The sequence below is a fragment of the Seriola lalandi genome, unplaced genomic scaffold (assembly GCF_002814215.2).
Source record: "Seriola lalandi dorsalis isolate HSWRI2012SDOR001 ecotype SW California unplaced genomic scaffold, Sedor1 jcf7180002054517, whole genome shotgun sequence".
Taxonomy (NCBI): Eukaryota; Metazoa; Chordata; class Actinopteri; order Carangiformes; family Carangidae; genus Seriola; species Seriola lalandi.
The window spans coordinates 588,846-614,194 of NW_019525070.1; the positions used below are offsets into that span (position 1 = coordinate 588,846).

General features: G+C 39.9%; 3 protein-coding genes across 12 annotated transcripts; 2 read left to right on the top strand and 1 right to left on the bottom strand.

The window, feature by feature from the left end:
• The first annotated feature begins 10 nt into the window (after positions 1-10).
• git2a (G protein-coupled receptor kinase interacting ArfGAP 2a) lies at positions 11-14,658 on the top strand. Of its 8 annotated transcripts, none has more exons than XM_023413538.2 (21): positions 11-369; positions 3,047-3,180; positions 3,503-3,615; positions 3,735-3,840; positions 3,956-4,042; positions 4,135-4,265; positions 4,376-4,470; positions 4,755-4,800; positions 5,272-5,323; positions 5,428-5,500; positions 5,632-5,729; positions 5,828-5,939; positions 6,036-6,178; positions 6,268-6,417; positions 8,508-8,756; positions 9,672-9,761; positions 11,381-11,463; positions 11,639-11,830; positions 12,088-12,219; positions 12,802-12,865; positions 13,247-14,658. In XM_023413538.2, the coding sequence occupies exons 1-21, from the start codon at positions 318-320 to the stop codon at positions 13,457-13,459; spliced, it is 2,415 nt and encodes an 804-aa protein (XP_023269306.1). In that variant the 5' UTR covers positions 11-317; the 3' UTR covers positions 13,460-14,658. The 8 variants fall into 8 exon arrangements, with proteins under 8 accessions (XP_023269306.1, XP_023269307.1, XP_087032007.1 ...); XM_023413539.2 differs by having other exon boundaries at positions 5,275-5,323; XM_087175881.1 differs by having other exon boundaries at positions 12,088-12,248; positions 13,247-13,384.
• A 74-nt stretch (positions 14,659-14,732) lies between these two features.
• tchp (trichoplein, keratin filament binding) lies at positions 14,733-20,350 on the bottom strand. Of its 2 annotated transcripts, XM_023413500.2 has the most exons (14): positions 20,215-20,350; positions 19,660-19,854; positions 18,076-18,286; positions 17,934-17,990; positions 17,519-17,587; positions 16,963-17,136; positions 16,770-16,882; positions 16,618-16,684; positions 16,347-16,519; positions 16,176-16,257; positions 15,899-16,084; positions 15,611-15,754; positions 15,431-15,495; positions 14,733-15,045 (listed from the first exon to the last, which is right to left on the bottom strand). In XM_023413500.2, the coding sequence occupies exons 2-13, from the start codon at positions 19,848-19,850 to the stop codon at positions 15,463-15,465; spliced, it is 1,500 nt and encodes a 499-aa protein (XP_023269268.1). In that variant the 5' UTR covers positions 19,851-19,854; positions 20,215-20,350; the 3' UTR covers positions 14,733-15,045; positions 15,431-15,462. The 2 variants fall into 2 exon arrangements, with proteins under 2 accessions (XP_023269268.1, XP_023269267.1); XM_023413499.2 differs by having other exon boundaries at positions 14,733-15,495.
• Positions 20,351-21,630: 1,280 nt separating this feature from the next.
• On the top strand, positions 21,631-25,329 carry gltpa (glycolipid transfer protein a). Of its 2 annotated transcripts, none has more exons than XM_023413454.2 (6): positions 21,631-21,805; positions 21,956-22,085; positions 24,264-24,322; positions 24,422-24,555; positions 24,643-24,793; positions 24,906-25,329. In XM_023413454.2, exons 2-6 carry the CDS (start codon positions 21,983-21,985, stop codon positions 25,086-25,088), a joined length of 630 nt encoding a protein of 209 aa, XP_023269222.1. In that variant the 5' UTR covers positions 21,631-21,805; positions 21,956-21,982; the 3' UTR covers positions 25,089-25,329. The 2 variants fall into 2 exon arrangements, with proteins under 2 accessions (XP_023269222.1, XP_087031995.1); XM_087175869.1 differs by having other exon boundaries at positions 21,631-21,801.
• Positions 25,330-25,349: the final 20 nt, after the last annotated feature.

The window sequence follows — 25,349 nt, forward strand, 5'->3', positions numbered from 1 at the left end:
TATGTAGCCTGGCTGTCTACCACAGGCTGAGGAGTAAACTACCAAACGGCCATAGGCTAGTTAGCTAGTCAGGTGCTAAGTCAGACAAGTTGTAGGCAGTAGCGTTGTACCTTACTCCCGTAGGGCAACGTTATAATGGTCGTAACACATACGCTAGCCCAAAGTTGAATGAAGTAGCATCCTAGTTGTTTCGGTTGTTTTTTTAATTAGCTAACTTAGGTGTAGCTAACGTGGAAGGCATCCACACAGAATAATCAATGATTGGCTTAACGGACACAGTCTGCTCATTTTAAAAGGCATTTCTTCCTGAGTTAAGGATGTCTAAACGCCTGCGAAATACTGAGGTGTGCGCTGATTGCAGTGTTCCAGGTAAGCAAATTAAGACCATCCCTGCAGGGTTTAGCTGTTAGCCATTATTTATCTACTGACGTTTGCTCCTTCATGCTCAGTAAGCCAAAGCCTTGCACTTCACACCTCGGATTTAAAGCAGATTATTGGTGCTAGCTAATGCTGCTTTCTCGCTTGCAGTTATTTCGACATGCAGTTTACAGTTGTTTTGACAGGGCAAGTTGTCAGTGTTGTTGACAGGCCACTAACGGTATAGCTCCCGGGTTGAGGATGCAATTAGACCTGTAGCAGCTGTCTGTTTAACCATTTCCATCCGGTGTTGTTTGCTTTAAATGATCAGGAAATCATTTTTGTTGTGTATCAATATTATTGCACAGTTGTTTTATGCAAGTTTGTCACAGGTAACAAATAATATGCATATGCTTGTTACGTATGAGACACTAAGAGGTTTCCAGCATAGTTGAAATGTAATCTTCTATTATGAAATGTCATCCTAGATTAGCAGGAAACTGTTTTATAAGATCTCTGTCATGACTGAAGCACAGGTAGGATGACTGCATCGTTCATAAAAAAAGGTAGTGGGCACTGTGGTCTGTTGCCGTGGTGCTTTTTGTAAACCACACATGAATACTGGTAGTGAAAGACAGGTCTGTCCCATGTTGAGAAAGTGTGAATGATCTAATCTAAACTGTATGAAAGGACTCTTTTTGTTTTTTTCTTTTTAATTTTACATCCTGAACCCAAATCTAAACATGGTTATCATATTCAACTGCTACCCGTGGTACCTGTTCCAGCTACTGTAGTATCTGTAGTGAATGGCAGCAGATTTATTAGACAATGATATCTCCAGATGAAATACTAGACTCAACTTAATACCGTCTCCATTATATGCCATGAGAGCAATGTCGACATCCTCTAACAGATATTTGTTTGTTCTAAATAGTTTTAGGGATGAGATAAAAAGGGAATTAAGCCTTTACAATGAAATGTTTCTGTGAAAGCTGAAGCAGTAGTTGCTGCATTGTGTCTGAGGTACTTTCAGAAGTCCCATTTATATAGAAATGACGTGATGTTTTTCGGCAGGCACAGGAAGCAAAACAGGATGCTGAGTGAATTGACCGCATGCTTTCAATGCAGAAGATTTTTTCTTTTTCTATAGTGGCACCATAATGTATTGTAAGTGTGGCATACTTTGAGAGCAGATCATACATTGTTTTTAGAAATGTATTCTTTGGAGATGGTTAACCGATATACATGTCTACTCAATGAAAATCAATAACATGTATACCAAATATTCAGGATTACTCAAGTTTTAGTACCTTGTTTCTCATCATGTCATTCAAGCTAGTAAACCCCCCCACCCCCCACCCTCCAGGTCTCCACAGCAGCTGGCCTAGATTGCCCTTCCATACAACTGTCGCCAGTTGTTGGCTGTGAATATTTTTAGAGTTTCAAAGATGTGGTATTAAATTTAGCAGCACTTGTTGAGGAAAGAGTAAAAGAGGCATGTCAGCACTAACACTCTGTTCTTGGTGGAGAGTAAGATAGGAGAAGACCCTGAAAACTCGGCACCAGGTGCCAGAGTCCAACTAGCAGCCCATGCAGCTGTTCCTCCTACACCTCAGCTGCTGCTAAGACACTTACAGTCTTCACTGTCTGTCCTGTCACAGTGCCAGCCATGCAATCTGCTTAACAGTTCATCGGCTATAGGGAGTGGCATATACATTTACAGCATTTTTGATCTTGAGATATTTTTGCCGCCAGAAGAGTCTCGGTACAGACGGAAGACAATACAACTCTGTGACATTTATGTTAGATGAAGTGCACTAAATAGATCAAGGTTAAGTACACATATTTATTTTGGTCACAGAGTATACTTTATCTTGTAAGTGCACTGTATCTCTATTTCTAACATCACACATTACCTGAATACGCATCACTAATCTTCATAACATATATCTGCTATTTTTTAACAATGTTTTTGAAAGAGGAAGCTGCTCTCTTACTCAACAATAAAGCTGAGAAGCTTCAGCCAACGACTGTTAGTTTTCACTTCCTTTTTTCACAATGCAAGGCTTTCCCTAAACCTGGGGTGAAAAAGGCCTTAAATGCTTACTAAAGTTATTATGACTGGCCATTTAGGTTTGGCTCTTTACTTTTCTTTCTTTCTTTATATATACTCTGTCAGTCTAACATTAATTTTGCAGTCTGTAATATTTGAACCCTACTTTGTCTGAACTGTTTATGTCACATTAGTCTTAATAATGCTTCCAGTGGTCTGACTTGGCACTTGACAAGCATCATTCTGTATATTTTTTATTTTTCATTTTTCATTTCCTAAAACAGCTGAACACTGGTTTTCACCAAATGCTACTCAGGCAGGTGTAAACAGTGCATTTTTGGGGGACTGTTTTCAGCCACGGATGAATACATTTGGTGCTACATCATAATAAAAAAGACAGAACAAAATGTTGTATCAGTATTTGGCTACACAAACAATGTGTGTTAGTAGGATCTGTTAATTGTTGGTTCTGACCTTATCCTTTAAGCACCAATCAGTAATAGTCAGTTTAGAACAATATAAACAAGAGATTATTGGGGTCCACTTACTTGCTTAGATCAGCAAGGAAGTAATTTGAGTAATGGTACAGAATGTAAAGAGAGGAGATGACTTGTGACACATTTCTTGTCCTTCCAGAACCTCGCTGGGCCTCTGTGAACAGGGGTGTGTTAATTTGCGATGAGTGCTGCAGTGTTCATCGAAGTCTGGGAAGACATAGCTCCCAAGTCCGCCACCTGACGCACACGCCATGGCCTCCTACACAGCTACAGGTAATAACGTTGTGCAGATTTATATTTGCCTCTGCTACAAATCTTTGTATTTGCGGCCGTGAAGTTGTTGTCGGAGGCTGAATTGTCTGTGTAAAGATAAAGTGACCTTTATCCTTGCACAGAATCTGTATTACTGCACTGTCTCTTTGCTCAAGATAAATCTGTTGACAACAGTTCTGCATCGGATCTCACTGAGGTGTATTGATTATGTCCAAATATAGAAAATGTTTGTTCAGGGAGGGAATTATTAACAGCCAGTCAGAATTCTACAAGCTAAACCAGCAGGACACATTTTATAGCTCTCTTTTTTGATTTCACCTAGATGGTTCAGACCTTATATAGCAATGGTGCAAATTCAATATGGGAGCACTCCCTTCTGGACCCTGCATCTGTGATGAGTGGAAAACGCAAGGCCAACCCTCAGGACAAACTGCAGTGAGTCATAATTGTTTGAAAATCAATTGTTGAAGTTCTAGTGTTAAAATGTGCCGCTTGCTTATTGATAGACTCTCTTTTTTCTTTTTGAACCTGTATTTTTCACATTGTCCCAACAGTCCAAACAAATCAGAGTTTATAAGAGCCAAATATCAAATGCTGGCATTTGTCCATCGCATGCCTTGTCGGGAGGATGACAGCTCAACAGCCAAGGATTTAAGCAAGGTGAAGCCGCTCACACTGATTATGAGAAAATTGAAACACAGTTTTGTATGAACCTTTATCATTGAATTTTATTAATTTATAGTAATAGTGTTTTTTTTTTTGTTGTTTTTTTCAGCAACTTCACTCTAGTGTACGCACCGGGAATCTTGAGACGTGTTTGAGGTTGCTATCCCTGGGAGCACAAGCTAATTTTTTTCACCCTGTAAGATTCACCTACTCACTATCAAACCTGAATTTTTATTTGTACAAAACCTTTTATGTTGATTTGAGGCCTTAAATCTGCTTCTCCTCTAGGAAAAAGGAAACACTCCCTTGCATGTAGCTGCAAAGGCAGGGCAGGTATCTCAGGCTGAGCTGTTAACTGTTTATGGTGCAGATCCTGGGGCCCCTGACAGCAATGGCAAAACTCCCACTGACTATGCAAGGTAAGCTATTTTCAATAATCTTTTAAAATGCAAACACAAAAACTTATGGGCTTAATTTGGGTAATTTCTCCCTTTTTTTAAGTGTTTTTTTTAAACATGCGCCTTTGTAGGGAAGCTGGCCACCATGACCTGGCAGATAGACTGGTGGAGATTCAGTATGAGCTAACTGATCGACTGGCGTTCTACCTGTGTGGGAGGAAACCAGGTATGCAGTGAGAGATAGCTACAAATGAATTGTATATCAGTTTAAAAGGAAATGGGTCAAAGAACATGTGCATGTAATTCTGTGTGATTGTTCCGCCTAATTGGAGAGAAAGGTAGTTTTGACCCCGTACACTTCTCTGTAATTGTGAAGATACCTGAAACCTGGCTGAAAATGTCATCAGTCATCTATGTTGCACTCCAAGCAGATAAAAACAAGCACTGATGAGTTGATGAGTCGTCATTGATTCTGGCAGTCATGCAGAACTTTCTTGTCGTTCCTTTCAGATCATAAAAACGGCCAGCACTTCATTGTTCCACAAATGGCCGACAGGTAAGAACGCATAAGTCTTAAGTGGATATTAAGTGATTTGTCTTTAAATTGTCATGTGCCTGAATGATTGGGTTTAACTTGAATCGAGCCAGCAGAGTAAAGTGCTGGGGCAGTTGTTTGTGGTTGTTTTTGCTCTGAGGCCTGTTCTGACACGCTGTTCAGCTCCCAGCAGCATCTATTATCTGAGGTGGAGGAAACAGGCCCAGTGAAATAGTTGACATACCCACTAACTGTGTAATTGCTGCAAATAATTTATCGAACAACTCTAAACTTTCAACTCGTAACTCCAAACAAGTCTGTTGTGGCAGAGCAACCACTGTTCCTCTTAAACTGAAATGTGATGTTTGATCTTTTTCATTGCTCTCTCATGATGGATAGGAACATGTAAGTATTAATCAGAATGAAGTATGCACCATGTTGACCCATTACTTCAGCAGCATATAATTATTAGAGTTTTTCTTCTTTCTGTAGCAGTTTAGATTTATCAGAACTGGCCAAAGCAGCAAAGAAGAAACTACAGTCTGTAAGTATCATTGCAGTGATCAATTTCAGAATTTCACTGCACTGAGCTTTTTTCCCTCTTCTGACTAATGTCTGACTATGTGTAATTCCAAAATTTTAATGCAGCTCAGTAATCATTTATTCGAGGACTTGGCCATGGATGTGTACGATGAGGTCGACAGACGAGAGACCGATGCAGGTAAAAGCAAAGTTTTTTTTGTGCTGTCTTGTATCCTGACAGCTACTCACACTGATGGCTTTATTGTTGCAGTTCTTGTGCTAAATGCAAAACTCTGAACTTAACACTATTGATTTCTTGATTACCTGTAGTGTGGTTGGCCACGCAGAATCACAGCACCCTGGTGACAGAGACAACGGTGGTGCCTTTCCTCCCTGTGAATCCAGAGTATTCATCAACACGAAACCAGGCAAGCCAGCTCTACAGAGCTCCCACACTAACACTTAATAATTTCTCTTTATACATATTCAGTTTGACCTTAGATTATTATTGTTTTTTTTAAATTAGGGTCGACAGAAGCTTGCAAGATTTAACGCACATGAATTTGCCACTCTTGTGATTGACATACTAAGTGATGCTAAGCGGAGACAACAAGGGAATTCAATAGCCAGTCCCAAAGGTCAGTGACTAATTGTTACTTTACTCCAAGATCTTACAGACACTGGACAAGTGTAGCACAGATGTAAGTATTTCACTCTGTGTCTCTTCATTCCAGACAATGTTGAACTCATCCTGAAGAGTGTGACTGTCAGGCATTGTAGTGATAGCCAGGACAACGACCAGCCTGACTATGATAGTGTTGCTTCTGATGAGGATACAGATCAAGAGCTCCCCTCGAGCAAAGGAGATAGGACCAAGGTACCGTAGCATCACTATGACAAAGGAAGCAGACACCATCTCTCTCTCTCTCCCCAGGTGCCCTCACTGTTATGTTTTCAACCCCACAGAGTCTGGACTCTGACCTCTCAGATAGCCCGATTACTATGCAAGAATACTTGGAGGTGAAAAATGCGCTCTCTGCCTCTGAAGCCAAGATCCAGCAGCTCATGAAAGCCAACAACAACCTGAGTGATGAGCTGAGGCTCATGCAGAAAAAGGTATCCACCGAGCTCCACCCATAAGATCACTAACACCGGGGGGCCAGCCTGAGGGGGGGCCACAGCGGTCAGCAGAGCTCTTCTCCTGCCCAGTGCGATCGCTCTCTGGTGTGGAGGCCCAGTCTGTGGGTTGTATTGAGGGCCGAGCTACCTGAATAGAGATACTCTGTTGCAAGATAAGGCTGCTGTGACACCCTGCTGGTCCACCCTCTGTTTTGGCCAGCATGTTCAATTTCAAAGCTTGAATGTAAACTGGAGATTTTTTTATTTTTTGTGTGTGTTGGTTTGTTTTGTGGATTTGAGAAGAACGAATGCACCCTAGCTCCAGTTAATAACAAACACAGTTTAGTCACATTTTTTTTGTAATATATAAATTATAGTTAAAGCAATGCTATCTAATGTTACTAACAAGCATGTTTTGAGAGCATGACATAATTGACTGGTTTTTAATCTCTTCATAGTACATAGTGACTAACTGAAATTGTATGTGTGTGCCTTGCTTCATCACATATATTGTGTTAGGTAGAATGTTTTTAAAAGATTTCCAGCTGTTGTTTTTGGTAACATCCTTTAGTACATGTGCATTTATTATTTGATATGTTTTCGAAATTGTTACAATTTATAGAAATTTCATAGAAAGCATACTCCTCAGCTGATGCAAACCTGGATTACTCTGTTACACCAAACTGTCCTTAGTATTTGATATATCGATATATTTTATATATTTTTGACCACAGATGTTCTAAGAATGTGCTAGCAAGATATTTTGTTCAAATGGATCCCTGACAGTGAGGTTACATTTTTGTTTTCTTATGTTTGAAATTGCTTTAATTTGGCGGTTTGGAAGGAGGATGCAGATCGTTTGGGGCGACTCTCTCTCTTGGTTGCGCTGGAGGTCGTTCTTTCACTCCCCTGCAGTAGACACACAGCACTGTAGTGTACATTGTCTTAACCCATGGCTCAAAGATTCTCAGCAAAGACCACATCCAGATAAAGATGTGGTGGAGAAGCATGTAGGATATACGACTTGTCATGATATATTATGGTAGTCCTTACAAATGGTTCTGTCACAGGACAGATGTATACCATATTTCTCATTCAGTTTCCTGTTATATTTAAACACAATTTCATGAACAAATCAGCACAGTCTTCAACTTTAATTGGAATCAGTCTTGACCAAACACTGATGTCAATAATTAAGTCATCATGCATCTTAGTATTTTCACCTCCCCACTTTTACTGACCAGCACACAAGATCTCCCGTTTTCTCTGCATTGAATGCAAGTGGTTGCATTAATTAAGGCCAGTTTATCTTTGACAAAATCTTCTTGATTTTGTTCATTCTTGATTCTCTCAATCTGTCTGTACTGTAGCTACACCCTTGACTTAAACTGCACCTGTGTTGCTTACTTGTGCAACAATCTTTTGCTTGCTTATCACTTGCTTTGCATTTTTAGACCAGAGGAAAAATCCCTCCCAAAGGAAAATTCAGGTTATTCCTGTGATGTTAGGTGGCTCAGATAAGACTATGTTTGTAGTTACAGCTGATAACTACTGGATGTTGTCATCATGAAAACTGGAAGCTGTTTGAGTAACAGTGACAAGGATGATTAACTTTGTGGATATTGCAGCACAATACAAGTTTATTCTTATGGGAAAATGTAACCCTGTACATTATCCTATAAGAGCATCCTCAGCAGATATTTCTCTGAAGCTTAAGCAAGTACATACCCAACAGACATGAGAGTCTCTGTAATTCATTATCATTGAAGCAGCTTCAGGTTTTGTATGATGGTGACAAGTCAGAAACTTGGTTCTCTGGCTTTTGTTGTGAGAGCTGTTCTGAACTTCCTGTATCATGGGAATAATAATATACAGAATATATATATATAAATATATATATATAGCAGAATTGTAATAACGTGACTTTTAGCATACAGACTGTAGCAGACTGTCAAAGTATAATAGAAATATTTAGAGGAAGAATGGGAGAAAAGCTGTATACTGTAAAGACAGAATGGATCGGGACAGGGAACAAAGCTTGCTTTGCTGAAAGCACCTCTTAGTGTATTGCTGACCGTCTCTTCCAGCTGCAATCTCTGCAAAGCGAGAACACCTCTCTAAGGCGGCAGGTCACAACCAATATCTATCAGATCCCCAGCGGTTCAGACTACCCTGACCCCTCCAGTCCCTCAGCCCTGAAACGCCGGCAGTCTGCGCGGGCCAGTCGGCCCATGTCTATGTATGAGACCGGCTCAGGCCTGAAGCCTTATCTCCCTAAAGGGGAAACTCCCTACCCAGAGGAGGGTATCCCCACCCTGCAACCCTTCCCACCTCATGTAAGTAAGACCTGTTCCCTGCTCTCCTTTGCCATTTCCTCTCCACTGCCCTGTTTCCATGACTTTCCCTCATGTCTTCACCCTGTCTGCAAACCTTTCTCTCTGCCATTTTTAAAAAAAAAAATTCATTTATTTATTTATTAAAAAAAAAAAATCCTCACTCATTTGCCACTTGTTAGTTTTCTGCTGCATCAGAGACAGCCATCAAACATTACAATGGTATTCATTTAGATACAGCCAGTCACATTTCGTTTTGTCCAGTTTTGAAACATACACAAGACTATTATCTGCATATATCTGTTGTTTACTGGAGTGTTTGTTAGACAAAAACGTAGTTGTACAAGCAAGGGGATGCTGTTATTATGATAAACTTTGAAGGTTTGTACTGTGTTTTTATGTTGATGAAGCATTAAAACTACCATACAAATACTCTGTGTTTTTGTAATGCATGTCAAATTCACACACTCACTTCACCTTCTCATCTGTTTAAATTCTCTTTTTGATTTATGCAGTTATATTTGAGCCTTTGAATCATGGTTTTCTGGTACATTTCTCTTAATGAGTCTACAGTCATGTTTTTTCCAGGACACTGCTCAGGGAGTAAATGTTGGATGATTTGAAAAAAACAACTGAGCTCTTTCAAGTTGTCTACATATCATTGATTAATCTTGAGTTTAATCCTTATAAATAATTATATTTTTCATACTTCAACTTTATTGTCATGTTCATTGCACAGATAAAGTTTTCCATCAGCTCCATTCTCGACATACAGTATCTGGGTTAAGCCTTACCTGGCTTGAAAAGGCTTGTTGGACATCTAATCTCATTCATCCCGCTTTATAGTTTGTAAAAAAAACAACTCTTTTTTAACTTAAGAAATGTGTCCTTAAAATGTGATCTGAACCCTGTCTTTAGACGGAAAGGGGCGCTTTTGTGACCACCTCTTCATCCCTCCCCTCATTTCCATCCACCCTGTCTTGGTCGAAGGACGAAAGTGCTCAAAAGGTTAAGTACATCTTCACTTGGTCCACACCTCGTGGGACACAGCAAATCCACCCGGAGCCCTTTACCATTACTTCCTCTTTCTCCTGCCTCACCTTCCTCTGTCCTCCATACGCTGCTCCTTATCTGTCCTGCTGCATGAGCCAACCCTCCACCGGCTGCCCTCACCACCAGACACCTGCCTTCATCAGCATCATCCTCACTGTGCAGCTAAACAAGTGGAACTGTGTGGTTTTGTAATGGCAAAACCTCTGCCTGACCGCGGAACGTTGAGCAGAAAGTTGCGCTTTTGATGCAGCTTCTGCTTATTTTAATGCTTTCTTTCTTTGCTCCAGAGACCTGTGAAGCAGTTGGGAAAAGTTTATAGTGTTTTATTTAACAACCACCTGTCTGTAAAAATAATAATAATAATAATAATAATAATAATAATAATGATTTGAGTATTTTGTGGGATTGTTAAATGTATATTTTATACATCTGAAGTTGTTAAACTCCTGTTTTTCATTTCAAATGCTCTCAGTGTCAAGAAAAGCTTGTTTTACTCTGTCTCTAACAAATGCTTGGCCATTTTGCACAGTGAGCTTCCAACAGCATGCTCTCAACACTTTTGACCCAGGAGTTGTTTTAGTCATCTCTTAAGGCAGAACAAAGGCTTATCTAAACATGTATGAACTAATCGCCTTCCCTGAGGCAAGCTCATGTGTGCCGCATAGAGTTTTCCACTGCATACAGGTTAAAGATTCTGTTTAGATTCTTGGACACGGATTGAAACGTTATGAACGTGGTGCACTTTCGGCCTGTGTGACGCCAGTTTACTCGTTCGTCTCTGCTTCCTGTTTATAAGTGAAGCTTTCAGTCTGATAAGGAATCTGCCTAAAGTCTAAGTTACGATGAACATCTCTGCTCGCAGTGAAAATAAGGCGGTCCTTTTTTGTGTGATTCACTTTGTAGTTGTGCTACGTGTGATTTAGTTTTATTTATGAACTCATCTGAACCCTGACTTCCCATCCTCAAATAATGACCCTCAGGGGTTTTCTTCAGTTTTAATTTGGAGAATGAGTAACGCTTGTGTGTCATGGTGCTGATGTAATGTTTCTAGCCATGTGTTGCTGATTATTAGTCTCTTTGTTTGACTGTTTTGTTAATTGTCATCCATGAATCCACCCTTACTTCAGGAGGTTGAAAGTTTTCATACAAAAATTAACGTGTTGTCACATTTGATGAAGATCAGGTAAATTTTAAGCAAGTCAGCAGTGGTGATTATATCATACTGACATCAATAAACTGTCTGAACTCTGCAAAATCTGTTTTACTAATCCTATAATGAATGCTGTAAATGTATTATATGCTCTTGCTTCACAGCTTTATTGGCTTGTTTCAGTCATCTGCACCACATTTACGTGTTTATATTCCAATTTGACATTGTCACACTGATGTTGGCACAACGAACAGAAAGGGGTACATTCAGTACCTGCTTTCGTTCTTTGTCGATGAACTTGACGTGTAGCATTGAAATTGTGATTTCACCACAGCTGTTTCTGATTTATATGTCGTCAGAGACATGGGACGTCTTGCATGAGACACGTTATCAGTTTTTTTTTTGTCTTTTCTTTTCCCTCTAGGCCTCAAAGTTAGAGAAACAAAGCAGCATGCCAGAAAGTGACTATGACAACACGTTCTATGAGTCTGAGATGGATGATTCAGGGTAAGAGCAAGTTTGTACTTGTTGACGAGTCATAGACGATAAGTGTGTTTCCTGGTTCTTAAATACAGTTTAAAGGGGTTTTAAAGTGAATTATCTGCTGTTTTGTCTTAGAGTAAAAACAAAAAGCAGTGGTTTTTGGCAGTAGACACAATTTCTTGTGATTTTATTCCTGTAGTTTGTGCAGGAGAGGGAGGCTGAGGAGCAGTGGCTGGCTAGGTGAGGGCAGCTCTATCCCTGAACTGGATGATCTGGAGATGGAGTCAGACCCCACACTTCCCAGTACAGAGGACGTCATCCGCAAAACCGAGCAGATCACCAAAAATATCCAAGAGCTGCTGCGAGCTGCTCAGGAGAACAAACATGACAGGTCAGAATCTGAAGAGGATTTGGTCTTGAATTAGTTTAGGATCTGGTTTTTAGCTTTTGTTTCCTTACTTCCATGTTAAACCTGAAGTTCCTCTTACATTCATCATTATTCTGTTATGTTTAGTTGTGTGTACCTTCTATCATTTCCCTTTTTTTCTGTAATCTTCATTCTCCCCCCTCATTCTACTTCCACTCTGCTCCGCTGATATGATGTTGTTTTGGTGTTGCGTTGTCCCATCCCCTCACTCCTGTGAGCAGACCATGTGAGCGTGAAGGTGTGCGTCGGCTCAGGCACAGCCTGGGATGTTTCAGCACTCTGGTACCCTGGGCTGAGAAGGCCCCCCCTCCCCTTCAGCCGCTAAGCCTCCGGTCCCCTGACCCCACCTCCTGGTACTCTGGCTTCTGTCCCTGCCTCCCAGGCACAGTTTCATTTTCCTCTCCCTCAAACAGTTTCAGCTTCATGCTTTTTCTTCTCTCACCTGCTAACAAGCTTTCTCTTTTTCTTTGATGTGCTACTGAATGCTTGAAACTATTGAAACAGTTGAATAACAGTTGAAAACTTCCGTTGATTGATTTTTCTTCTCTTTAGCACTGACTCCGAATTGGCTTCAGTTTGTTGATGAAAAGTTAAAAGTTACATCTTTGCAGCAGCTTGTTTTTGATAGATATTTTTTATGGATTTTTCAGCTTGATATTGTTTCTACTGTGGTTCCATCATTTTAAAATACACAATTGTTCTTACAGACTAAATGTCTGTTCAACAGCATGTTTTAGTTGATGTTAACCTGAAGTTGTAGATAATAATGCATGGTGTGCTGTGAGTACAATGTAGTATCTTGCTCTGTAAGTTGACTTGCATGTAATAGCTTTTGTTTAATTGATATGTTATCAAGATTTGTTCAATAATTTAGAGATTTGTATGAATGTGACATCAATATTTTGAACTCATTGACAAATCTCTTCTCCTCACAGCTTCATACCCTGCTCAGAAAGAATACACGTGGCTGTAACAGAAATGGCTGCTCTTTTTCCCAAGGTATGGAAACAACCTTCTCTGTATTAAGCTTGGAGAGAATGGATCAATGAGCTAGTGTATTTGTTATTATAAAAGCTGGCACGAATACCTATACCTAATTTACTTGTTTTTTTATTCAAATTAAATTAAAAATTTGTTGCTCCTAAACATAATGTTGTATGATAAATATACAAATTCTTAAGTGTGTGTGTGTAAATGTGTTAAAAGAAGAGGTAGTTTGGTAGACAAACCAAAGTAGACTGGCCAGGTTCAGTCCTAGGCCAGCAGAGGTCAATGTCGTTCTAAAGGATATCCATCAACCTGTCTCCCTTTGCACAAATCTGTTGACTTTTGAATGGACACTTTCCATGAGTATCAAGATATTTTAACCTTCCTCTGCAGAGGCCACGCTCAGAGACTGTTAGAGGCTCTCTGCGCTTGTTGACCTCCAGCGCATACCGGCTTCAGAGCGAGTGCAGGAAGGCGGTGCCTTCAGAGGGCTGCCCAGGACCGGACATGCAGCTGGTCACTCAGCAGGTCATCCAATGTGCTTATGATATTGCCAAGGCCGCCAAGCAGCTTGTCACCATCACCACAAAGGAGAATACCAACTAACAGCACTTACAAGGCTGCAAAGCCGTTAGCATCTCAGCTTTGTTTTTATATTTTTTAAATCGTTTTGTTGTTTTGTTTTTTTTGTATTTGTGGTATATGCATGCATTCGTTTTTTTTTAATTTATGAATAAATATTGACAATATTTAAAGCCAACTCTGGACAAAATTTGAGTGTCAAGGGAAAAAGTCAGCAGCTTTACTTAGGGATTCCGAGCTGCTGTAATAGCACACTTTCTCTTGAGGTGAAGGCAACGTACAGCAGCGAGCAGGTCTGGGAAACATAATGGTTTCTAGATTACTTTTAAATATTTTGAGTACAATTCCCTCTTACTTACAAATAATTTTTAATTAGTGCATAATGTAAATACCTTACATTTAGAGAAGGGTTTAAGCACAGTACAGTAAACCTATATGACGATACAGGTAAATGTTATCAGTCCAAAGCCAGGCAAAGATGCTGAAAAGCCATAAATGAGTCATGAATCAATTGTCACTGAAGGTGTACTGTAAACACTCTGTAGCTAAAGGAGCTTCCTCTCACTAACTGCACTGTGCAAACATCATCATACTGTAAATTTTAACCTTTAAAAACAAACTGACCATTTAGTTAACTTCCATTAAATGTTGGGAACTTCATTAATGCACACTTTGTAGCTCTGCAATGTTAATGTTTGTTGCATCGAAAATGCTGTTTATATGGTTTGTCTCCTGTCCCAGTGTAATCCAGTCTGCAGTGCACTTATTGCAGCCATTTATGTTGCCAAGTCAGTGAATGCAAACAACACTTGTTCAGGGGGCAAGTTATATTCTTCACCAGCACCGAGATGTTGTTGTGTTAAGTTATAATGATTTGGTGTGTTTTTAACAGGCTCCACACTGCACTGTATTCTGCCGTCTTGTGTGCCATTGCAGTGTTGGTGATGTTACAAGATATTTAGAGCTAAGAGCCATACTGTATGTATGTCCATGTGTTTTGTGCTCTGTTCCGTTGCTGCTAGTTTTGTATTTAATGTGCAACATGTGGGATAGAACTGTAGACATCTTCTGTATTATTGTGCAACCCAACGTTCATCCTCACCACGTGTTTCAGACTTCATTGTCATTCTGAAATCTGATCAAGGTAATGTAGGTGAATGCAGCTGTTAAGCTCCACTTTGGGAAAAAAATTATTTTCTAAATAAACGTAATTTATAAATATAGCCTGTTGTGCTTTGCCAGATTTTGTATTTATCACATGCCATTTTTGATGCGTTGATATAGAACACTGAATTGATTTGATTGGACAGTTTTTTCAACTTTTATTTATATTAATCTAAAAATTACAGATATAAAATATATTCCTTACACAGCTCCAAAAGTACAAAAAAAATCAATCAGTTCTCTACATACAAAAATAACAAGCACTGAATTATTAACATCGAGATGGTAAACTTTATAGTCTCATAAACATGAATGTTTCATTTCTTTAAAGACTTTTTTTATTCTCGCATGTCCGTATGTACACTGAAAGTGTTACGGCATGAAAAGATCCACCCACAACACGATTCCAATGTAAGAGATGGAGGACAAACTTCACAGTCCGCGATCTGTGAAAAAATGTGTTTTAAAGTGTAACCAAATACGGGGCTTCAGAAGTTGCAGTATTTTTAGTATGAGATTCTCCTCTTGTATTACTTTCCCTCCTCTGTGGCTCAGCAAGAAAACCAAGTCTGGCGAGGCAAAAACAGGGACGTTGCACAAAAGGAAACAATCCTCACTTGACTTGAATGAGGACTGTGAATGCTATTACCCATCTGTTACACTGGCATCATGTCAGAAAGTGATCTCTTCAGGGCCGTAGGGACAGGAGAAACAATTACAATGACCACTAACTATTATGGTTTACAAATAGCCATGTGAGTATTGTTTTAAGACATAAAATGTGAACCTATCCTTTAAGGCTAATTACATCTAGAAAAATATACATCTCACAATTCTGTCTTGACTTCAGTCTTGCAGGTTGCTCATGTCCAGGCTGATCGAGGTCTGCTGTGAATCTGAAAGGGACAGTTTGATGCTCTTTTTAATACTAATAACATAAGAACTTTTGGGAACTTGGAATATCAACATTCAGGATTGTCAGTCTCCTGTAGCTTAACTTTCGTCTTTTACCTTCTCCTGGTACCCTTTCTTGGCCATCCTCTGCTTCTCAAGCCTCAGCTCCTCCTCTTGGATACGAAGAGCCTCCCTCTCCTCCTCTTCGTCCTGCTCTATCCTGCGCTGCTCCTCCCAATGCTCTTGACGCTGCTGTTCCACCTACAGTGTATACACACAAATAAATATTAGGGCTGCATATAGTCTGATGCTGTTCAACTGTGACAATTTACTCAAATGTACACAAGTAAGCTGCTCGAAATTGTTCTCAATGATGAAACACAAACAACTGATGCATTTGCTAACCTGAGCATTTAACTCTTGTATCCGTGCTGTCCTACGGCTTTCGTCTTGCACTTTCTCCTGCCGCCTGATCTCACTCTCTAGCTCAAGCTCCTGGATCAGCTCTTCTCGTCTCCTCAGGGACTCCTCCTGAGCCTCACGGTTCTTCTGCATCTTCAGCTCCAGCTGCTCCTGTCTCCCTGCAAGCACCTTCCCAAGAAAAATACAGGAAAGGTATTAATCTGTAATGTCATCGCTTAAATTTCACTCAATGTGTCAAAGTCATTTGAAACAAATTTACCTCATGCATGAGCCGTTCTCTGGCTTTCCTCTCATTCTCCCACTGTGCCTCTCGTTTCTCCCATACATGCTGAGCTTCTTCTCTAAAATGATTGAGAAACATTGGTTTATATTTGAGGACAAGCAGGAGTCCCTTCCTGCGGAGTCAGGTTACTTGGATCTTAATGCTCACCTGTGTAAGATGTCAAACTCAGCCTCCCGTTCCCGCTCCAACTGAAGCTGCTCTTCAATCACTCGTTTCATCCAGGCAGCATCAGCGATAGCCCTTTCCCTTCGTGCGGTCTCCAGCCTCTTGTCGTCCTGCTCTCCTTCCAGCAAGGCGGCCAAGATCTTACGGTCGGCCTCCTGGTGGGCACAGAGGAATTCCAGGAAGACGTCAAAACCAAAAAAGTGGATGGTTTACATCTTGACTAATACACTGTGGTATCAGCAGGTAGACTCACCATTTCCTCCTGCACTTGCTGCGCTCTCCTCTTCAGCTGAGCTCGATATTGACGGATCAAGAAATGCCTGGTGGAACATAAATCCGATGAGCTCAAGTATCAAGTATCATCTCACTTGTGATCAGTTATCTGCAGAAAGAGTTTCCCTTTACCCCATCTCAGACTTCTTCTGCCTTTCCTCCAACTTCCTCCTCTCCTCCTCTAGCTTCTCCAGCTCCCACTGCTTGACCAGCAGAGCCTCTTGCTCCTTCTTTAGACGAGTGGCCTGAGAGAAAACAAAAAAAAGGTGAAAAAATGCTTAAATCTGCAATACCACTTTTCACACTGTGTCAAAGATCTGCATACCTCTTCTTCCCTCAGTTTCAATTCTTCCATCTGTTTGCGAAGTTCTTCTGTTCTCTCGCGTTCCTCTGCTTTCCTTTTCTCCTCCGCCTGCTTCATCCTCTCCAGAGCCTCTCTTCGGGTCCTTTCATACTCATTTTCAAAGCGCCGCTTCTCCTCCTGCTCTGCCACTTCTTGCTGCATGTATGAAGAGATGGGTCACTTACAATAGGTGTCTAAACTTTCTCAATTATGTACCATGTTGAGGTGACTAACCTGAGATTTCAGACTTAATACTGTGCTCACAGATGACATGAGCACTCTTTAATTAAAAATTGATTTGTTACATAAATAATCAGTTTAATGACTTGCAGGTCCTATGTGTCACCCATGGCTTGATGGAGGTAATGCTTCAGAGTACTAGGGAGCAATTTCTTCACTATTAGGTTTGATTAAAATTGAGTATAATACACCGACTCCTACGGGTCAAAAACACTTCTTATCCTTAGATGGTTATTAAAAATGCTTGAATAAACAGTAAGTGAACTGTTTTGTGTGGTGTCTGTGATGGATTTCCTACCTTTTTCTTCTCAGATATCTGCTCCTGCCACTGGCTGACAACATGATCTTTATGTAATCCCGACTCAACCTGTGGACAGATTGAAAGAGCTGATATCTGACATGGACGAGACAGAGATACTGATGAACCTGACCCCAAGCGGAAAGGATACCACAACATTTTATTCTTTTAAGACAACACTGGACTCAGGTTAGCAGAAAGTCATGGAATATCTGCATCACTAGCCCTATTCCTTTCCAGATCAAATGGACATCTTGACAAAAAGTGTCCTACTTTCTCTACTTGCTGGGCTCTTCAGACATACAGGATGATCAATGGATTCCTTAGGCCATTTATCACTTCACCAACAGTCAGGCTTTGAGGTAAGAGGTTTGGCAACTTGTCACTTTTGAATTAATAGTCAAAACTTGGCTACCTCTTGCAACTCTGGGTTGTTTTTCTTCCAGTGCTCCCTCAACAGCTCTTGAGCAAGCTAGGGATATAAAAAAGAAATATCAGGGATTATACACTGTACTCTGCACTGAAGAGGAAATATGCATCCAATTCAATGCAACTACCTTTCTTCTTCTTTCCTCTCTTGCTGTACGAAGCTCTTCAGTTTTTTGCACCAAGTGACTTGCCAATGTGCTTCTGTCAGGGACCACTTCCCTGAGCTCTGCCTCCAGCCGGTCTTGCTCCTCTTGCAGCATGGCCCTGAGCCGATTCCTGCGCTGCTCCAGGCTGGCCTTCTTTTCCTCTTTCAGTGTCTGTTTATGGTACGCTGACATACTGACAAAACAGCGAAAAAACACTTATATTTGTCTGCCATTTATCTGCTCATGCAACTGACAGGCAGTCAAACTACTAGAGACAAAGTACTATCACTTCACATAAATGGACCAAACAGATTTAAGGGAAGGCACGCTGATATTCTACGCACGTACAGTTTAATCAACAAGCAACTAAATACTGTAAATGAGGCAGTGATTTGTACACTATTACCTTCAATATATAATTAATATTTAAGATATTATTTAGTTGGAAGATAACCAACATTTTTATTCATCAATGTACTGTAAATTTTGTCTATATTTATCAATGTTCTGTCTTTCTCATCATTAGGCGTACACACATTAGTTAGCAAGAGATAGCCCTATTTATAGACATAAAAGGCAGAGAAACCACACCTTAAACAACAGGAACTGTATATCTGATATGATCTTTTGTTAATTACACATATTTATAGTGTTTCACCACATGTACTGTTTGAGTATTTATTTATGGTGAAAATCCTGAAGATCACTCTTCTGGTGATTTGTTTGGTGTGATGGAAAAATTAAACCACCTGATTTTTTGCTCTTCACAAAATAACCATTGAGAGCCTCAAGTGTTGCCTGAATATGTTACAATTTACTGGGATCATGACTTTGTGAATCGTTGCCTCTTTTAAATTTGTTTTGTTACCTTTGTAGTGCAGAGACCTTGTATATGGGATGATTACTTACAGAGTCATACTATCATATATTATATCATTAGATTATTACTCTCACATTAATATAAAAGTAGGATTTTACTATTCTAGATGGTTGAGATGGAGGTGGAGATTATGAATTAATCTGCTGATTATTTTCTTAATTGATTTGGTTTGTAAAAATTCTGAGAACAGAGAGAAATGCCTGACATAATTATCGAGAGCCCAAATGACATCTTCACAATGCTTTGTTTTGCCCGACCAAAAGTCCAAAGGCCAAACTTATTTTAAAAAATAAATAAAAATTATTAAATTAATCAAAAGATCAAGTTGCAAAACCTCACATTTCAGAGGCTGGAACCATGAAATATTTGGTATTTTTGCGTGAAAAATTACGAACAATTATTTAAATAGTTGCCAATTAATGCTCTTTCAATGGACTAAACAATTAACCATTTCAGTTGTACTTATATACATTGTTGGCCAGTTTCATTTAGACATTCGTTTGTGTGTTTTGGATGCAAAAATCTACAATATTTAACTCTGAAATGTAGTTGAGAGAGTCTCAGCTTTAGTACAGTAGTCTACATGAGTAAAGTTACTTAGTTACTTCCCGCCACTGGCTTGCTTGATCTTTCTCATGATGTTTAATAGATTTCTGAAGTTGTCCAGCTCGGGTGGATGAAGTTACCTCTGCTGGTAGGAGTGACGGGAGCTCCACACCGCCTGTCTCTGGCTGCGGACACTCTGCTCTCTGAAGTACCGAGCATGCAGCTCCCACTGCTGTCGACACCGGGCCTCCTGTTCCCGCTGCCGGGCCAGCTGTCCGGCCAGCACCCGGGACCGGCTTGGCACATGTGCCGAGAGGGTGGGCAGAGCCATAAACCTGTATCATAATTAACATACAGCATAAATAGATATGACCGCAACCTAATCCTGTCTAACGTTGCTTGTTTTATTATTGACGAGGTACCTGGCCAACTTAGCACTGGCGTATCCTAACACGAGCTATTGTGTGTGTTAGGTAGATGCTAAAGACCACTTGTTCACACAGATACAGAGATCCAGTTTACCTTCACGTCTCTGCTTGTGTTACATGTGTTGTTGTGCATGAAACATTTTTTTTTACTTGAAAAAAAATCAAAACAATATGAACAAAGCCTGAATGTTACACCTCCCATTACCCAGCAACAGTCACGTAGCTTAGTTAAGAGCCTTTATAGCTCGATAAATAATGATCACTTACCTGCTCGATGGTGAGGTGGGTTGCCTTTTCTTGGTGTTTGTCAAATTCAATCGATGTTTTGAATTTCCACACACATAACTCGCCTTTAACCAGTCCCCCAGTTTTCGTTTTCCTTAGTAACCGATACACTTCCTAGTTATACCCACGCTAAGGGGTGTAGTAAAGGCCAAAATTGATAGAAAACAGGGTGAAAACGCGAAACGTATTTCCTTCAAAATCAGTGTACAAAAGGCTTTCTTCTTTTTATTGTTATTGCCAGATTGTGGAGAATACTCCTTCAGCATGACATGTTCACATCTTTTTTTAGCTCTTTAATGCAATAAGGAGACTTCGTCAATGGACTGTTTCACCAGTTATCTTCTGGAATAGGGATACACAACATCTGGACCACAATCTTTTATTAACTGATTATTCACATTTATTATATTTAAACATATTATGGTATGACTTTTATATATAAACCTTTATTAGCTGATGACATCTGCAGCTATCTTTAGTACAAATTTAGGCAGAACAATACAGTAAATGTGAAATGTTGACAGTATGAGTCTCTCATTCTATTGTTTGAGTAAAGACTCTTGCAAGAGCATGCTGTTAGGACTGTGTGTTTCTACTCATTACTACTATTTACTAAATATCAGCAAGTGTTTCTCTTTTTTCTTTCCCTTTTGTCTGCTGTTGTTTTAGAATGACATAATACAAGATAGGTATATAACAGTAATATATGATCTGGTTCCAGACCTTTTAATGCACCTACATGAATTAATAATTAATATTTAATAAATAAATAATGTTACTTTTGAAATGGAAATTTCCAATTACTAACCCTGTTAAAAATGTAATACGAAATCTGTTTTAAATACTTCATTAAAGTAATGTACTCATTACATTTGATTATTTTAGTATAGACTTTAGTCTGTTAGTCTGTGCCCTATAGAAATTTCACAACAGTGACTTCTCCAAGTTAATATTTAATAAAAACACAATGCTGAATTAAGTTGGTGAGCATCATTAGACCTCACACCTATCGCCTATCTGTCCCACGTTGTCTGCAGATATGCCAAAAGGAGTTGTTCCTGCAAAGCAGCAGAATTAATGTTATTATTTAACCTTTTTTACCGAAGAATACATTCGGTTTTAACCCATTTGTAATCACCAGCATTTTGGATTAGTTTTTTCTTGATTAGTTTTAGTTTTTTCTTAGTAACTGTAACAGATTTGAATTGCATTTGTTTTTTTTTAATTGAATTATGTAATCCTGCTATGTGTAGGCTAACTGCTTACTCCCCGCCACAACAACTAAATGACAGTTCACCAACCTGGTGTGACTGTAGGCTACATTTTGAGATGTTCCACAAAACTCCATTAGTTGGCAGTAAAGGAGCATATGTGATTAAACGCAGAGGAAGACTAGTGTCAGCTGATTGGAGCACATCAGGTGCCGTTCTTGTGTTTCCTCTGGACTTCTTTCTAAGCGCCGTTTATCGGACCATTTACCCGACAGGTGGCGATGACCCGGATCTATCAGTAACAAGTCGATCACATGAGCCGACGGGGCTGGATATCCCGCCGTCACCTGGGTTCAGAGTAGGTGAGTAGGTGTGTGTGTGTGTGTGTGTGTGTGTGTGTGTGTGTGTGTGTGTGTGTGTTTGCCCCCACCCCACCCCTCCAACACACAGTTTCTACTGGTGTCACTGTAAATCAGCAGTGGAGAGTTGACAGCCTGTTACTATCATTTCAGAGGTAAGAGAGCATCCGGACTAAAGAGATGGCTCTGCTAATGGAGCACCAGTTCAGACAGCTGCCAGCTGACAGACAGGTGGAAACGAGACCGTTTCTGGAGGCTGTGTCATACCTTCCACCGTTCTTTGGTAAGTGAAGTTTCCACAGTGTGACACAGCAGACACCATGTAGTGATATTCCTAGACATGAAGTTATTGTGGAAATAAATGTGAAAAACGTATTCTCAGATGTCACTGCCTGCAGAGAAATGGTGCTCCTCTACTCACAATGTATTTCTATTCAGCTTGTTATAATGACTGAGTTGTCAGAGACTTATAGTGACAGTATAGGCCAGATTGATGGCACTGACAAAGTGATAATTAGTTTGAAGCATATTGATTTATAGAAATGTATCTTTCAAGTGCAGCTGACTGTTAAATTGGCTGAATTGGCACAAAAAAGATTTTATTTGAAAATAACCCACTGCAATGGCTGCTTTTTCTACCATTGTAAATTTTTCATGTGGGATTTGTTCAATTTGACTACTAAGCACAATATTTGTTGTGAGGGAAATCTGTCACAACACTTCTGTCAAGCCCAATGAAACGATCTTGCTCTTTCCAAATGATAATCTTTTTTTGGATCGTATTACTCTCCATCAAGCTGTCCACAATCCTTTAGCATGCATAATTTAATCCACTGGCCTGGATTTTAAGTTGTGAAAATTGATTAGTATGGTGTTGAGTTCCCCTTGCCCATTCACTGGTGGCATGGTGCACCAGGGCATCTTTGTGTGACTTCATTCTGTATTAATATGCCAAAGGTCCTCTATTGAATTTGCCATGTGAAACCCTTGAGAGGAACCAAGTCTGATGTCGACATTAAGCTCTTTCCTCCTTGTCGCCATTGTTTTTCCTGACCTAGAAATTTCTTGGCCAACTTTCCTACAAGCCATTAAAGTCCTGCACACTCATAGTACATACACACAGGTATTTTAAATGATCTCTTCTTCTGGGCTTGACTGACAACTCCATCACTCCTCTGTTAGTTCTGTTGCAGCACAACTGATATTTTTATGATTATTTAGTATCATTAAGTCTATGTTGTTCAGCAACTTCGGCAAACTCCCACCTCCCACCTCTGTCCAACTTCACCCTGAGAACAGGTCTAATTACCCAGAATAATTAACAACTGTGTGGGTGTGCAGGACTGTTCACGAGCCAAGAGCTGAACAAATGATGCTGTTTTTTAATACACCATTATTCATCGGCTTATTCTTGTTAGAATACATTTTAGCTATAGTCTGTTTAATTGCGTGCAGCCTCCAGAAGCAATGTATGCATAACACAAATCTTTAACCTGTGAATAGCGTGGAAAATATTGACAGAACCATAGAAGATGAGGATGTCTCCGAAACAAGATATGTTGCCATCGGTGTTATGGCGATGCATCACATCAGCACAACAGACTTTGTCATGAGTAGTTTCCACTAATAGCTCAGGGGCTGAAAGCTGTCTGTTGTGTCAGTGGGTCAACCAGGAGCCGTGTGTGGTCGGGACACGAGATGTCTCATTGTTCACAGTCCCGTCACCAAATACTCAGGTCCTCTAGCAGCCTAATTAAAAGACACCTAATGATAATACTGTGGTGAGGCGTTTGGTAAGGTACTTTGGCTTTACCTTCCATTGTTCTTGTCGGCTGCAAGAGTATTTTAACTACTCAAGCCAAATCTTTCCAATATGCAATTTAAAGTTGTTTTTTTTTTTTTTAAACATTTCTTCAGACAATGTTTGACAGCATTACATATAGATTTCATATCTGGTTGGTCTAGCGCTGCACTTCAGCCACACTATATCATAAATATATTAAACCCAATTACCAACTTTGTAACTGCACAGTTTGCCCGTTTAATGTATTTTGGATACGCTGAAGCACTACAGTTTTGACTAGAATGTGTTCAGCATGAGTTTTTAAAGACAGATCCACCAAAGAGTCAAGAAGGAAAGCTAACTACTGAAAATGCAACACCAGAGTCACTGACAAGTTTAAATATTTGTTTGTTTGTTTTTTTGCAAACTGAGGTTGAAAAGTGATAACAAATCTAAACTTTTCTGACAATATCCAACAATAAGACATCAAACCTGCACTCAAGTTACTTCGTTAGCTTCTGAGTTAGTTGATTTATGTTGGTAATTGTTAAAAGCTCCAAAGAATGCTGATATTCTCAAAACAATATAATTTTTTCTTTATGTGTATTATATATCGGTTTTCACTCTCACTTGCTCTTTAAACTCTCAATCACATCCTGTGTTAATGTTTCTCCTCAGACTGCCTTGGCTCTACTATTTTTGCACCAGTTAAAGCTGACATATTTGGGAACATCACAGTAAGTACTGTTAATGTGACTTGAGTTAAATGTGTCTCTCTACTCTTGTATTGCTCATTAATTTTCAAATACTTTAAAATACATTGTTTTAACTACTAGAAAATCAAGGCAGTTTATGATACAAACCCAGGACGGTTCAAGACACTCCAGCAGATTCTGGAGGCAGAGAAGGAAATGCACGGAGCAGAATGGCCCAAAGTTGGAGCGACGTTGGCTCTCATGTGGCTCAAAAGGTTTGAGAAACTTTACATCTGCGTGTTTTTTTCATTGTTGGCAAGTTCTGTATCCATAACCACCACGCATGCCTTCTTTTTCAACAGGGGTCTTCGGTTTATCCAGGTCTTTCTTCAGAGCCTGGTGGACGGTGAGAAGGATGACAACAATCCAAACCTCATTCGAGTCAATGTCACCAAAGCCTATGAAATAGCCCTGAAGAAGTACCATGGCTGGTTGGTGCAGCAGCTTTTCAAGGTGAGTCGCCTAATATTTGTTTTATAAGAGATTCGTATCTTAGAGAGCAGACATGGCTTGGTCTGTGTAATTTGTTGAAAAATGCAAATGTTGCATCTTTGTTTGCTTTTAGGCAACTCTTTTCGCTGCTCCATATAAGTCCGATTTCCTGAAGGCCCTCTCCAAGGGTCGGGACATCAAGGAAGAGGAGTGCTTGGAAAAAATCAGGAAATTCCTCATCAACTTCTCTGCCACGGTTGATGCCATTTATGAGCTGTACAATAAGATGAATGCTGACCTTGACTACACAGTGTGACTGCCGGACGCTCCTCTTTCCTCCTGTGATCTACTCAGTTTACGAAGTCATCTGCATTATGCAATCTACACTTGTGCAGTCCACATCTCGACTTGGCTCCCTTCAGGTCTTCTGACAGCTCACTCTGAGAGTGTATTTATTATACTCATCAAATATTTGTGCACTTTTACTCATCTGTTTGCCTGCTCTGGCTTTTCTCTGTATGCCTTTTAGTCACTGTTTTTGATTTTTTTGATTTAAACACTGTATTTTCTTTGTTCT

Excerpts from the sequence above, each read along its gene's own strand:
- gltpa (XM_023413454.2), top strand. The coding sequence starts at position 21,983 with ATGGCTCTGCTAATGGAGCACCAGTTCAGACAGCTGCCAGCTGACAGA. Across the intron at positions 24,323-24,421 it reads ACATATTTGGGAACATCACA|AAAATCAAGGCAGTTTATGA; the intron begins GTAAGTACTGTT and ends TTTAACTACTAG. Across the intron at positions 24,794-24,905 it reads TGGTGCAGCAGCTTTTCAAG|GCAACTCTTTTCGCTGCTCC; the intron begins GTGAGTCGCCTA and ends GTTTGCTTTTAG.
- git2a (XM_023413538.2), top strand. The coding sequence starts at position 318 with ATGTCTAAACGCCTGCGAAATACTGAGGTGTGCGCTGATTGCAGTGTT. Across the intron at positions 3,841-3,955 it reads CAGCCAAGGATTTAAGCAAG|CAACTTCACTCTAGTGTACG; the intron begins GTGAAGCCGCTC and ends TGTTTTTTTCAG. Across the intron at positions 5,940-6,035 it reads TTCAATAGCCAGTCCCAAAG|ACAATGTTGAACTCATCCTG; the intron begins GTCAGTGACTAA and ends TCTTCATTCCAG.
- tchp (XM_023413500.2), bottom strand. The coding sequence starts at position 19,850 with ATGGCTCTGCCCACCCTCTCGGCACATGTGCCAAGCCGGTCCCGGGTG. Across the intron at positions 17,991-18,075 it reads GAGAGGAAAGAAGAAGAAAG|CTTGCTCAAGAGCTGTTGAG; the intron begins GTAGTTGCATTG and ends TTATATCCCTAG. Across the intron at positions 17,588-17,933 it reads ACAACCCAGAGTTGCAAGAG|GTTGAGTCGGGATTACATAA; the intron begins GTAGCCAAGTTT and ends ATCTGTCCACAG.